This window comes from Centroberyx affinis, unplaced genomic scaffold (genome assembly GCF_046629955.1).
Source record: "Centroberyx affinis isolate AG114_WGS23_722 - 3 ecotype Tasmania unplaced genomic scaffold, CSIRO-AGI_Caff_v1 ptg006952l_1, whole genome shotgun sequence".
NCBI classification, from domain to species: domain Eukaryota; kingdom Metazoa; phylum Chordata; class Actinopteri; order Beryciformes; family Berycidae; genus Centroberyx; species Centroberyx affinis.
In genome coordinates this window covers 10,670-24,985 of record NW_027283519.1, presented here as the reverse complement: position 1 = coordinate 24,985, position 14,316 = coordinate 10,670, and the positions used below count along the sequence as shown (strand labels likewise).

At 40.8% G+C, this 14,316-nt stretch overlaps 1 protein-coding gene across 1 annotated transcript in view; it reads left to right on the top strand.

Annotated features, from left to right (window-relative positions):
• LOC139639206 (protocadherin Fat 1-like) overlaps positions 1-11,490 on the top strand; it is a gene marked incomplete at its 3' end in the record, with an annotated part of 45,933 nt that extends 34,443 nt beyond the window's left edge. The window contains exons 9-13 of the mRNA XM_071513290.1: positions 1,964-2,417; positions 5,904-6,057; positions 9,753-9,852; positions 10,113-10,261; positions 11,210-11,490. Of these exons, the coding sequence (XP_071369391.1) occupies positions 1,964-2,417; positions 5,904-6,057; positions 9,753-9,852; positions 10,113-10,261; positions 11,210-11,490 (1,138 nt within the window). The remainder of the gene's footprint in view (positions 1-1,963; positions 2,418-5,903; positions 6,058-9,752; positions 9,853-10,112; positions 10,262-11,209) is intronic.
• Positions 11,491-14,316: the final 2,826 nt, after the last annotated feature.

Here is a 14,316-nt window from a genome sequence, read left to right as displayed (position 1 = left end):
ATGCACAATTAAAAGAACATCAAGGATAACACAAAAAAGTCACAGGACTTATTTCCATTGTGGTCCTTGTTGTAGTTAGTTGTGGAGGGTGTGTGTGTGTGTGTGTGTGTGTGTGTGTGCGTGCACGTACATGCGCGTGGTGATAGTGGAGTACGGCATTAGCGGCATATAAAAGCACAAAAAACATCAATATACAGAAAATATTCACATTGGGCATTAACAGGCATTGTTCAGACAACAGGCTAAAGTACACACTTCCTATCATAACGAAACTGATCCAGTAAAAGAGCTACGTACATCACTGCCTACACAACTGTCTTTACAGGGTTAGTTATCTAAAAGCCAGTGTTTCAGTTTTGCCTTAAACGTGACTGGGTTTGTAGTCTGTTTAATGCTGTTAGGAACCTTATTCCAATCCTGAGCACCCAAGTATCTGAAAGAACTTTTACCCAGTTACTGGGTAAAAGTAGTTACTTTATTAGATAGTATCCGTGACTACAGACTAAACTTTGTAGGCTGCGGTGCATAAGCATACTAGAAACTGGACAGCTGACTTGTGATGAGTGAGGGGAACAAGGTAAAGTCAGATCCAGATCTCCTCCTCGGCTCTCAGCCAGCGACTTCACATGTTCAGATTTCAGATCTGAAAACAGTTTTCATGCAGTGTAAGTCACACAGTTTACTTGGCGAACAGAGGAGTGAAGGTCTGAACTGAAATCACCACTTACATATCCCTGTGTTGTTGATTCATATGTTACTTTGATGATGCATTTTATTTTGTTGCTATTCCCTCATATTTTTACTTAAAAGAACCTAGTTCAAAGTCTGCCCTCTTGTTCTTTTTGCTTTTAAAAATAATCAGTAAAATCTGAAGTACTAAACCTAACAGGTATCCAGTGAAGAGATGCCATAACTGGAGTGAAGTGATTTCATCTGTTTGTATCAGTCAAAATCCTAGGTGAATCCAAGTGTAAGAAAATATCAACAGAGAGGGGAATGTGTCAGAAGTGGCTCACACACACACACACTCAGGGAAATCTAATCCCAGTAAAAGTATGAATCAGCGAGTTAATCGCATTACTCACACACACATGCACTCACTGCGCCGTAAAGGGCTTTGGGTAAAAGCGTCCGCCAAATGGCAGATAAAACCAAGTGCTATAAGAGAACAAACAAATCAATAACAGCATTTAAAACAGGCAACACACAACATGAGAATACTAACAGCAACCGTAAGAGTACCAAAAAATAATAACAGTAATAACACAGAATATGTTAATGTGAAATTATGTTAAATGCTAAATGAATGCAAATAGATGATAGATGTGATTAGTAAATGTCAAACACAAGTAGACAACAATATGCATTTGAAGTTAATAACTGTGTATTGCACTTTGATTTTTGAATGTGTCTCATTGTATTTTCTATTTAAAATTTTTCGTATGCTCTCTCTGCATGAGTATTATCTGTCTCGTTTAACATAATTTTAATGTATTTTTACAGAGACTACAGTTGAAAAGTAGTCAGCTGGCTAACATTTACAGAAATGCTGGTTAATGTGCACTGTCAAAATATACTCAGTGAAGAATTAAAGTAGTGAGAAATATATAAACTTAGTCATATCTGGTATGATCCAGAATGATACAGTACAGTTTAATTTTACATAACAGATTCCTCCAAGGTCTCTTTTATTGTCATTGCTCTGAAACTACGTATGTTTGACCCAGTTTGGGGTGATTCTGCATTTTCATTGGTTATGCCTGTGACACGGAATCACCGTCTCAGCCAATAACAACCTGTATTAACAAACACTTTGCAACAGGACATTTAATGCACTACCATTTCCTTTTAAACTGTTTGTTACGTTTTGGGCCGACTGGACGCATCCCTGGTCCAACTGACTGACCAATAGTTAGCTGACTGACCAATCAGCTCACTAATTTCTCTCATTTCCCTCCCTCAGCTGACCAATGGAGAGCTGCGCTTCAGGTACAGCTGCGGTAACGGCCTCCCCGGTTCCTTACTGGTTAGATCTGCCCCGGTGTCCGACGGTCGCTGGCACCACGCCGTCCTGGAGGTCAACTCCAGCGTCCTGAGGCTGACCCTGGACCAGCAGCACCCGGCCTCCGCCGCCCTGACCCAGCCGTGCCGCATGATGCGCTCCCACGGTGCTTTGCTCTTCGCTTCCGGGGCTCAGGACGCCGCCCCGGAGGCCCGCGCGCGCCCGAGCCATTTCGTCGGCTGCCTGGAGGGTCTGGAGTTCAACGGGCGGCCGATCAGAGCGGGCGACGCGGCGGAGTGGGCGGGGCCAGGGAGCAGGAGGGTGTTCGGCGTGTACCAGTGCTGCGGCACAGGAGGAGGGTGCGACAACAACCCCTGTCAGAATGAAGGGGTCTGCGAGGAGGACGCCAGCGGAGGTGAGGACACTTACATAAGATACTCAGATCAGGGTGGAGACATTCATGGTAAACTCCAGTTTTTTTTATTTTTATTTTTTTATTTATTTAGCACAAAAGAGTAATTCAAACAAAATATCCATAATGTATACCAACATCATAAAGAGCATGTGCAAGGAAGACCAAAGAAACCCCCGAGGGACTTATGGAGTGTCTCCCTTAATAACAATCATACATAATTACAATATAGTGTAATTAACCCTAACCCTAACCCTTTGTAATGAAACCCCCAAAAAAGTTTGGAAAGAACAAAACAATATGAACAAATCAATAAGTAAAGTAATACTGTTAAATAAATAGGAGGAAAAGTAGAAAATAAGTAAAAGAATAAGAATATTAAAAGAAACCGAAAAGAAAAGAAAAGAAAAGGAAAAGCGGAGTAAAGGGATAAAGAGAGAAAACAACAACAACGACAGTTCAGTTCCTGGAGTGTGAATGTGAAAGTCTCCCAGCTGAAGGAAACAGAATGTGAATTTCATTAAATTCCATTAAATTCCACTTACAAGAGAGTTTGTCTCGACTCGCTAAACAATCAAATATGACACAGTATGACAACAAATCAAATACATCCAGTCATAATTTATGGATTACGATTACATGTTCTGCATCAAATACCACCTGAAAGGTTCCTTTTACATTTTATGATATTCAGTATTGATAATATACTGTATACACTATGTGTAATCTCACATATCTGGGAAAAAAACCCCAAAAAAAACATGGAATTTTATTTCATTGAATTAAATCAAACTTCCTGAAATTCCAGTTCAATTCCAATTCTGTTTCCTGCAGGTTTTTTTCAAATTCCAATTCCAATTCCTGGAGTTTTAACACTAGAAAAGCCAAACTGACAGCTGAAATATCTCAGGTTTCAAAATGTCTTACCTACGGAGCCCCTCTGGGGTCACATGGTAGAAAAAAAAACCTCTAATCCGTTCGCACATTTTACAAATCTGTTCGTACGGATTTACACATCAAGTTTTTTTTTCTACCATGTGACCCCAAAGGGGCTCCGTACTTTCCGCACAAACATGTGTTGTAAGATTTTCAAAATCACGCAAGGAAACAGTTGTTATAATTGCATGTATCCCCTTCAACTGACGGCTTGTTGGTCGTGTCTTAAACTCCCCAAATCCAGTGATGTTTCTAGTGTGAAATGGAGTTTATGCAGAAAAGTTCTTGAGGCACAGGACATTTTCTAGGTCAGAGAAAGGCAAGCCTGGGCCAAGCGTGGGCCAAGGGTCTGACGGCTTCCACTCTAACCAAACACTCCAGCAGCTCATTTCACTGATTAACACAACTTCAACCAGACAGGAGGAACTCATCAGTGAAATCAGCTGCTGTTGTGTTGGTATTTAGAAAAGAGAACATCGTTAGATCTGATCTTCCCCACGCAATTATGAAAGAACGAGAGGACAGAGTTCAAACTAGATCCTTTTAACTGGAAAATTTGAAAATTACAAAATAAATTGCACCAGTAAAGCCAGATTCCTCTTCTCACTGTGACTGTGAAAGCCAATTTACGTTGGTCCAGCTTCTGTTGCTGATGGAGAGACACACAATCTGTCCTGTAATGGATGGGATTGAAAATATAGATGCAGTATATATATACAAGTACACAAAAAAGCTACTCAATTATAGTAACATGAGTAAATGTAACTAGTTACTTCCACCCTTGGTTATCTCTAATTGGTCAAATAAAAATCAGTTCTTGGCAAAACACAAAAGTAAAGAACAAAATTCTAAAGAAAGTTGTAGGCCTGAATTGTCGTTTTTTTTTGTGTTTGCGTTATGTATCATAAAAAAACAAAGCATGTCTCCCCATTTGACTCCTTCCATTACTTACAGTAGCAGCTGATAAGCACACCTGCAATTTTACAGATAAAAGACGAGCAGCTTTAAAGTAATATTATTCTTATGAGTCCGTGTGAGACTCCGGCGCGAGGTGCGCGCAATATGTCCTCATCTCTCTGGGAAGCTGGATATGAAACCGAACCAAAAGCTCCGGCAGATACAGATCTGTGTGCAGCGGAGGGAGAGTGTAAACAAATGAAGCGTAAAGCCGTTAATAAAAGCTGCCGCCTGTTGGTGTTTCTTCACCTCGGGTTTACCTGTTAGGTCACTGAACTAGCTCACGACTCCGTCTGTCTCCGGTGCGGGAAGAAAGAGTCCGCCGAGGCTCTGTGAGCACACAGGACACACGGCTGCATGTAGGTATTACTTTCGTCAGTCACCATAAGGACTTCATTTATCATCACCTCAAATAACATTTCAGTTACGCTTCAGGCACAAGTTCCTGGGTGCAATGTTGAACAACAAATAGATATTATTTCCCAAAAGATCCTCCCAGGTCAAGGAAATGTAATCAGGTTGGCTGGAAAACAAATATAAATTATATATTGGATTTTCTCGCTTTTTTTTTTTTTTCCATCGGAGAGTATGAAGTCAGTCCACACTGTTTTATTGAGGCTATCCTCGGTTTCTTTCTTTGTTTCGTGAGATAGTAAAATGGGGTGTGAAGAGTGTAAGGGAGAAATGGGGCAGAAAGACACAGCAGGGATTCAGGTTCTTGACCAGTGCAGCTTTTGTAGTTCTGGGTTCAGGCTCTCAAAAATCCCAAATGAGATGTAGCTACACCATGAAAAAATACACATCAATTCTTAGAAAACTGGCAAGTAAACCACAGGAGTCATCTCAGGACATTTGCTTACAAAATAACTAAATATCGCAATGGATATATCGAATTTTTGAATGAAATTCTTTGTGTATTTCTACGTGTTTTTCGATGTGAGTTTCATTCAAAACCACTGCAAATCAATTTTGAAAATATTTTTGCTGCTTTGAAATTGCTGCCCAAATTTTACAAATACTGACTGTTTTGTTGGCAAAGCAAAGCAAAACAGAGAACACTGGATTCAGTTGTGGATTGTATGTGTAGGAGTGATAGAGTGAGAGCGATAGTGATACAAGCAACAGAGGTTTCTGCAGTAAAAGCGAGAGTAGCGTTCCTTTACTCAAACCCCAACCTGTCTCTCTGCTGCATTGCATTCTGGTCTCTCTCTCCTGCTCCTGTGGGTGGAGAAACTGGTCTCTCTCCTCTTCTCTGATGGATTTCTCCCTGTATGATTGTTGAACGTCTCTCGGTGCAAAAATGGCGGCTCTAGAAAGAAGCCCTCGCTCTTTGATTCTGAGGGACTGACACCAAAACCTGTTACACCAAACAACAAAGTGGGCCCAGAAACACAGAAACACATTGCCAGTAGCTGTTTTTAACAATGTTCAAGTGTTTTGGGGGGGGGGATTTTTTCCTTTAAACTTCGACACACTCCCATGCCCCTCCGCTAAATTAGGTCGACCGGCTGCTCAGATTATTTAGCCCCTGATGTGGAGGGCTTTGATCAGTCCCTCGTGTCTCAGACGTCCGGGTGTGTTTTATTTACCCTCCAGAGCCGCGCTGCAGGTGTGCGGGGCATTTCCACGGCCCGCGCTGCGAGCTGGCCGACAACCCGTGTGCCTCCCAGCCCTGTGCCCACGGCGAGGTGTGTGTGCCAAAGGCTCAAGGTTATATCTGCAACTGCTCGCAGGACATCGCCGGAGCACGGTAAACACACACACACACACACACACACACACACACATACATGTTAGACCAATATATCAGGCCGATCACCCTCCATTAAAGAGCTGCTAACCCTAAAAAAGAGTTTCATTTGTCTGGGTTTCACTGGAGAGTTTTAGAGTCCCATGATGCCCCAATTGCTGTTTCAGAGGCTTTTCCATCTTGACAAGAAGAAAATTCAGAGGGAAACACTGAACACTTGTATTTCTTTTTAAAATGAAAATGGTCAAATTTAGAGACATCGGCACATCAGCACAAAATCAACATCTTCAGTATCCGTGTCGGCCTTCAAAAACCCATTTGAATCAAATCCTAATATATGCACACACACACACACACACACACACACACACATGCAGACACATACACGCATGGAAGCACACAAATGCGCTAAATCACATTCACATACACAGAGGCACAAGCAAGATTCATACAAATTCAATAATTAATACAACCTTCATTATAGGCTCCGTCACTTGCACTGACATACGGGCCGCCACTCCGAGAAATACTGGACATCGGCTTGCGTGTGTGTGCATACGTGATCTGACTCATGTATGCATACTACACACACACACACACACACACACACACACACACACACACGGTCATAACCCGACAACCACCTAGTTGTATTCCACTCACACCGCCAACAGCCACCAAAGAGTATGGTCACGTTCGAGTGAAATTACTGCAGCATTTGCATATTCCTCCTTTCATTAAGAGTGCCTGTGGAATTGCATTGTTCCTCATGGCTATATTAACAGCAGTCTATATTGCAGGTGAGAGCTTTGATTAACTCGGCGGATGAGAAATGACCGCCAGTGGACAGTGATTGCAGGAGGTGGCGTGTTTGGCGTGTTTGGCGTGTTTGACTCAGATGTATTATCCTGCTGTGATGATGTGATTTTTGCGTCGCAGTCTGATAATGTTTTTAACGCATGTTGTGTCACAGTGCAGTCGGTCCATGTCGGTCCACCAATATAAGACGCTGAACCCCCCCGGCTATGTGTTTAATGAAGCATGAGATATGACATGTTCATGCACGTTTCATGTGTTAGGACAGATGTGAGGGTCTGTTATAGTGTGTGTGTGTGTGTGTGTGTGTGTGTCTACATGCGTCAGTCCTTGAGTTTTAGCCATCAAATATCCCCCAACTCCATCGACCCTCTAGTTTTTTAAGTTCAGTTTCAAGGCTTCATTGTGCCTTATGGGTAATTTGACTCATAGCAACCCATACAGGAAGAAATTCCTTTCACATATGCTTCAAAGTATGTTTGGAGATATAGATAGATCAAAATGTAAACAAATGGCCAAATGGTGATTATGTATCTTGTTGCACATTAACCCTTCCCATCCTTAAAAAAAAACCCAAAAAGATCACAGAAATACCTTAGAATATGTTTGTACGTTTCAAAACTTTGTATGTTCCAAAAAAAATACAAAAAAAATTATTTGTACATGAATGGACATTCATTTGAGTGACCAAAACAGATTTTGTATACTTGCAAATATACACTATGTTGTCAACAGCATCAGCAGTATTTTCAGTGTACAAAATATCTTTCAAATAAATGTCATTTACATGTAAAATAATTTTTTTAGCTATTTTTTGTAAAATTCTGAAACATACAAAGTTTTGGAACACAAACATGTTTTGAGGTATTTGTGTAATGTATTTTTTTTTTTTTAAATGTTGGAATATGGGAAGGCTTAATGTGCAACGACGTACTGTAGATCATCACAAAAATAAAACAATTAGAATCACTTAATGACCATAGGACAATGGCACTTCACATATAAAAAGTTGACTATAAATCTCACTCTACATATACATACATTCAGCAATCTGTCACTGTGAATTCATGCAGTGTGCCATGCAGTAAGTTGCAGTGATAGGTGAGAGTCCAGTAGTGTTTTGCAAGAGCGTATAAGATACAGAAACAGACATTACAGACAGTAAAAACTAGATCCACGAGGAAAAAGTTGAGTCTCTTTCTTAGACTTCATCCTTATCCAGCAAAATATTTTGCTCTGCAACTGCTGGAATTCATTTTCTATGCTGTACAGGGAGGGAATTCAACACCTGGGAAATTAGTGGGTAAAGCTGAACACAAGGCTTCATGTAAAATAAAATAATGGGGTTTTGTCGGTACCACAGCAGCTCCACTTAGCGATCAAAGCTCTGCCAGTACCTCCTCAGGGTGGTGTTTTGTGCCGGGTGTGACCGATGGAGAGCCGCGGTGAAACTCTCAGTATCATCATCATCTCAGGCGGCCAAATTGAACCATCAGTCCTGACTGAGCCAAGGTGGCGGCCTGTGTGCTTCCCTCCACTGTAGCCCTCTTCTTCACACTCCATATCAACATACTGCCAGTCAGCAGCAGTTGGCTAGTAAGCACAAACTGTTAGAGAGAAAGTATCGCTGGCTTTTTACCAGAAATTTGGACTAATCCAGAAGTGGAGGACAAAAACACACATACATGCACATCCATGTCTCTTTGGTCTTAAATTCAATTGAAGGATTACATGGTTCCTATGTGGGCTAAGAAAAATCCAATACACTAGGGACACTAGGGCATTGGTTCTCAACATGGGGTCCGGGGACCACCAGAGGTCCTTGCGGGAGTTCCAGGGGGTCCCCAGCAAATTGATGAGTTGTTGTTAAACTTCACCATTATTTCATTTTTTAGAGAGTGTAGAAGAATGACTGTTTTAATCATACCTACAATACAGATAGTCATGAGATTCTGGACAAAATCATCTATGACAATAAAAATATAGTCAGATTTGGGTCGGAGAGAAAGAATCTCATCAAACGGGGGTCCGTGGCTCTAATGTGGACTAAATTAGGGGTCCTTGATATGAAAATGGTGAAGTATCACTGCACTAGGGCTTATGAAACCCTTTCAAAACCCCCTTGATCAATTCAAAAATGCATGGTGGCCAAGCTAGTAACAAGGCTAAAACAAACTGAAACTATGGTTATCAAACTAAAAACAAGGCTGAAACAAGTTAGTGTCTGTGTAGATTCATTTCAGTCATCCAGGCAGTAAGAGGTCCAACAAAAAACTAAATCCACTGGACTTATTGTGAAGAGTTGAGGACTCACCCGAGAGGCTTCATCAGTTATCTGGATGAGTGGCGGATGAGTGGCAAAGTGTTTTCAACTCTTAATTTTAAGTCCAGATAGATAGATAGATAGATAGATAGATAGATAGATAGATAGATAGATAGATAGATAGATACTAAGACTGCTAAAGTTAGATAGATAGATAGATAGATAGATAGATAGATAGATAGATAGATAGATAGATAGAAAACTTTATTGATCCCAGAATGGAAATTGAGTCGTCATAGCAGCCAAGACACACAGATGACAAAATACATTAAAACACAACAGATAAGAACACAAGAGGCTATGATGGCTAAAAAGCAATTGACTAAATGAATAATTAAAGATATAAGCACTTGACAATTTAAAAATAATAAAAGTTAGTCCACAGACAGTTTAATGGATCCGTTCCCAGCCATGCTTAAAATACACACACTCAGAAGCATCCACCACATGGCATTATGTTACGTGCACACACAGGAAATTACCAGTAAAGCGCATGAAGGTCCATCCGTTCTTCCTCTCCAAATCCACTCATCCCACCTTCCTTTGCTCCTGATAGGTGCCAGAATGTGATTGACGGCTGTTCGCCCAATCCGTGTCCAGGAGGGTTTGACTGTAAATTCTCTGACGGCTCGATCCACTGCGACCCGCTGCATCAGGTCAGTCTGAGCCGCAGATAACCAAATAACCTTCTGAGTTTCTGTTCTTGATAATATCTCAGTTGTAATATGTAATAATTTCAGTCATTTTGTCCCTTTAATTTTCTATATTTATACTCACATGCTAAACACTTCCATAAGTAATAGATCTTAGTGATTATTGGTAATCATCAACAATTTTCCTGAGGGGACATCACACATTTCATCCATATGTGCCTGAAATCACACACAACCAATCAATCAAGCTGTCTATCGATCAGGTGTCGCCAATGATTGGCTATGTGGAGATCATGGAGATCGGTGCCAGCGTGCTTGGGTTACTCTTCCTGGTCGCCGTCTTCGTCTGCGTCAGGAAGCGATACGTCCAGCAGAAGAAGAAGAAGCCTGTGTGTGTCCAGGACTCCAACGGGTAAGAACGAAACACACTCAACATACTCAACATACTCCGCTAGGGCTGCAACTAACGATTATTTTCATTGTCGATTAATCTGTTGATTATTTTCTCGATTAATCGATTAGTTGTTTGGTCTATAAAATGTCAGAAAACGGTGAAAAATGTGGATCAGTGTTTCCCAAAGCCCAAGATGACGTCCTCAAATGTCTTGTTTTGTCCACAACCCAAAGATATTCAGTTTACTGTCATAGAGGAGTAAAGAAACCAGAAAATATTCACATTTAAGAAGCTGGAATCAGAGAATTTTGACTTATTCTTCTTAAAAAATTACTCAAACCAATGAATTTATTATCAAAATAGTTGGCGATTAATGTAATGATTGACAACTAATCGATTAATCGTTGCAGCTCTATACTCCACTAGTCCAGTTTTTATGTTTTGGGACAAAAATGCGAGTGTTTTCTTTTTCTTTCAATACAGAAATCAGGACAAAACCTTTTAGTTCACCAGGTATAATCTCATGTGTACGTCACTTTGGATAAAAGCGTCTGCCAAATGGGAAATTGTAAATTGTATAATGGCTGGTAAATCCCCAAATTTATACATATATATAATTTATGAGGCTTATTCTAGATTGAGATTAATTAGATTAGATAAACTTTATTATTTTACCTGGGGAAATTCAATACTGTGAGACAATAGAGAAACATAGGAGCACAAAACAAAATGAGCTTATGCCTGTCTATGTGCTTGATAATCAACTGACTGAGCTTTAAACAAAGAAATACAGTGGCAGTAGGTACAAATGACTTGCCCTTATTTGCTATATTTGTATTTATATTCTATTTTTCTCCTAGTACTACTTGATGCTGATGTGGCCTGATTACCAGTTTAATTATCATTTAAGTTTCAATTTATCTTTCCATTGACCTGAAACCAAGAAATCTTTATCGATCCCCGCAGCTACTTCCATCCCAGTCTGGCCAAGAGCATCATGGCCGACAACCCGGAGGTCAACCCCATCGAGATGAGCACGATGGTCGGTTCCACCAACGACCTCGACCACACGCCGTTCCGGTCGCTCCGCCCCCGCAGCCAGATCGGCCCGTCGGGAGGCGGGGTTTCCTCCGCGAAGGTGCAGGGGCCGGTGGTGTGCAGCGTGGCCCCCAACCTCCCCGCCAGGCCGCCGTCCAGCTCCGACAACGACTCCATCAGGAAGAACCAGTGGGACATGGACTACGAAGGTGTGTGTGTGTGTGTGTGTGTGTGTGTGTGTGTGTGTGAGAGAGAGAAACAGTGTGTCTACAGAGAGAGAGCAGGAGAGAGTTTGTGTGTGTGTGTTTTTGTGTTTATGTGTGTGTTGGTGTGTAGAGAGAAAGAGAGAGAGATCAAACTTTCTTTGTTTTCAAACTGAAAGGTTTAATAAACATAAAGAAATCGATTCACTTAAAAACAATTCAGCAGCATGATTAGTTTTTTATATATTGTCAGAATCCGCTTTTCGAAAGTTTGAAAATAAAGAAAGTTTGGAACGAAGAAAATAATAAGTTTACCAATAATTGTAAAAAAAAAGTGAAAGACCTATTTTTTATATATATTGGCAGAATGTGCTTTGTCAAAGTCCTGTCACCTTTTTTCTCCTATTTACAATTAATTAAACATATTATTTTCTTTGTGCCATCGGCATAAGTTTCCTCCGACTGGATTTCGGCGTTCCACTTGTTCAAACTGAAAGGTTTAAAAAACATAAAGAAAACGATTCACTTAAAAACAATTCAGCAGCATGACTAGCTTTTTTATATATTGTCAGAATCTGCTTTGTCGGCGTTCCTTTATGTGCTAGAAGTGTGATTTTCAGACAATGGCAATGAATGAAGAGAGACAAAAAAAATGCAATTCTCCAGTCTCCTCTACCGGAGCAACAGATAACAGAGAATCACTGATTTTGGGGTTTTATCATGGAGGAAGATACACAACCCAAGACACTACCAAAATTGAAGGATTACATGGTTCCTCTATGGGCTGAGAGAAAAATCCACTAGGGCTTACAGATGTATGAAACCCTTTGAAAAATGCATGGTGGCCAAGCTAAAAACAACAAGCTAAAGCTAAAAACAAGGGTAAGCGCACTAAAACCATAGTTATATAAAAACACGACTAAAACAAAACCACGTTGAAACAATGCTGTTAGTACTTCCTGAAAAGTTGACATTTTGGAGATACAAGGTTTTGACACAACAGCGATACGTAATCATGTAAACATATGTGATCATATGAAGTGTGATTTTCAGATTAGTTCCTCCATACAATGACAGTGAATGGAGAGAGATAAAAAAACAATTCTCCAGTCTCCTCTACCGGAGCAACAGATAACAGAGAATCACTGATTTTGGGGTTTTATCATGGAGGAAGATACACAACCCAAGACACTACCAAAATTGAAGGATTACATGGTTCCTCTATGGGCTGAGAGAAAAATCCACTATGGCTTATGAAACAAAAATGCATGGTGGTCAAGCTAAAAAAAACAAGCTAAAACTATGGTGATCTAAGGCTAAAACAAGATAAAACTAATGTTGGTAGACTCGTTACTCTCGGGAAATCATCAATTGATTTTCTAAAAAAAAAAATTTATTGTCAGCATCAGACAGCTTCCATCCCAGAAGCAGCTGATCAAGAGTCAGATGTGATTGGCTGCTTGTTCAGCAAAAATTAGGGAAAGGGACAGAGAGAGAGAAGCAACACGAAGAAGAGAGACGCAACGAGAGAGAGAGAATTTACGTTTGTGAATTCAGCTGCTAGAGTTAACGTTTGTGATTTGAGCTGAAAACTCTTTCTCTCAACAGAAAACCAGTTGAGAACATCAGAAATGACTTCTTTAGAGAACGACTTTTACTTTTATACTTAAAGTAAACTTAAGTCCACGTACTTTTATACTTTGACTTGAGTAAAGGATTTGAAACGGTACTTCAACTTCTACCAGAGTATATTTTTAAATGAGTATGTGCACTTTTACTTGAGTAGGGAATTTGTGTACTTCTACCACCTCTGGTTTTGAAAATTTTCTTTTGAAATGTAGTGAGTAAAAGTAAAAAAGTCTTCAGTGAAAGAAAAACTTGAGTAACATACAGATACTTGGAAAATCTTACTTAAGTACAGTAATGAAGTATTTTGACTTTGTTTACGTCCCACCTGTGCCGGCACACCCCCCCCCCAGCCTTAGACCCCTCCATGCACACAAGGAACAAAAAAAAACTCTCTCCAAAAGGTTAAAGCAGGCTGAGCGGTCCTTTCAAGTTCATCCGAGGTCACGGCTGAGCGAGAGTTTAATTGTCATGCAGAGGAAGCGGCGGCCGGACGTCCCGCGGAGTCGTCTGTCAACACGCGGCGTTGATTAAACTCCGGCAGATGAAACGTTCGCAGATGAGGCCGATTGCACTCGATACCATCAGGAAGAACAGAGTGATTTCTCTTTGTTTCATCTCCATCGCTCAGCATCACTCGTCTCCAGCTGTCTGTTTCTCTCCCTCTCCTCCTCCCTTTCTCTTTCTCTCTCTCTCTCTCTCTCCCATATTCGCGTTCTCTATCTTTGTCTCTCTCTCTCTCATTTCCTGTCTCTCTTCCTCTCCTTCTGTCTCCCTCTTTCCCTCTCGTTCTCTAAATCTCTCTTGTTGTCTCTCTCTCTCATTCCATCTCTTTTCCACTCGTCTCTCTCATTCCCTGTCTCTTCTTCTCTTGTTCTCCCTCTCTCTCATTTCCTGTCTCTCTTCCTCTCATTCTGTCTCTCTGTTTCCCTCTCGTTGTCTAAATCTCTCTCTTGTTGTCTCTCTCTCATTCCATCTCTTTTCCACTCGTCTCTCTCATTCCCTGTCTCTTCTTCTCTTGTTCTCCCTCTCTCATTTCCTGTCTCTCTTCCTCTCATTCTGTCTCTCTCTTTCCCTCTCGTTCTCTAAATCTCTCTTGTTGTCTCTCTCTCTCTCATTCCATCTCTTTTCCACTCGTCTCTCTCATTCCCTGTCTCTTCTTCTCTTGTTCTCCCTCTCTCATTTCCTGTCTCTCTTCCTCTCATT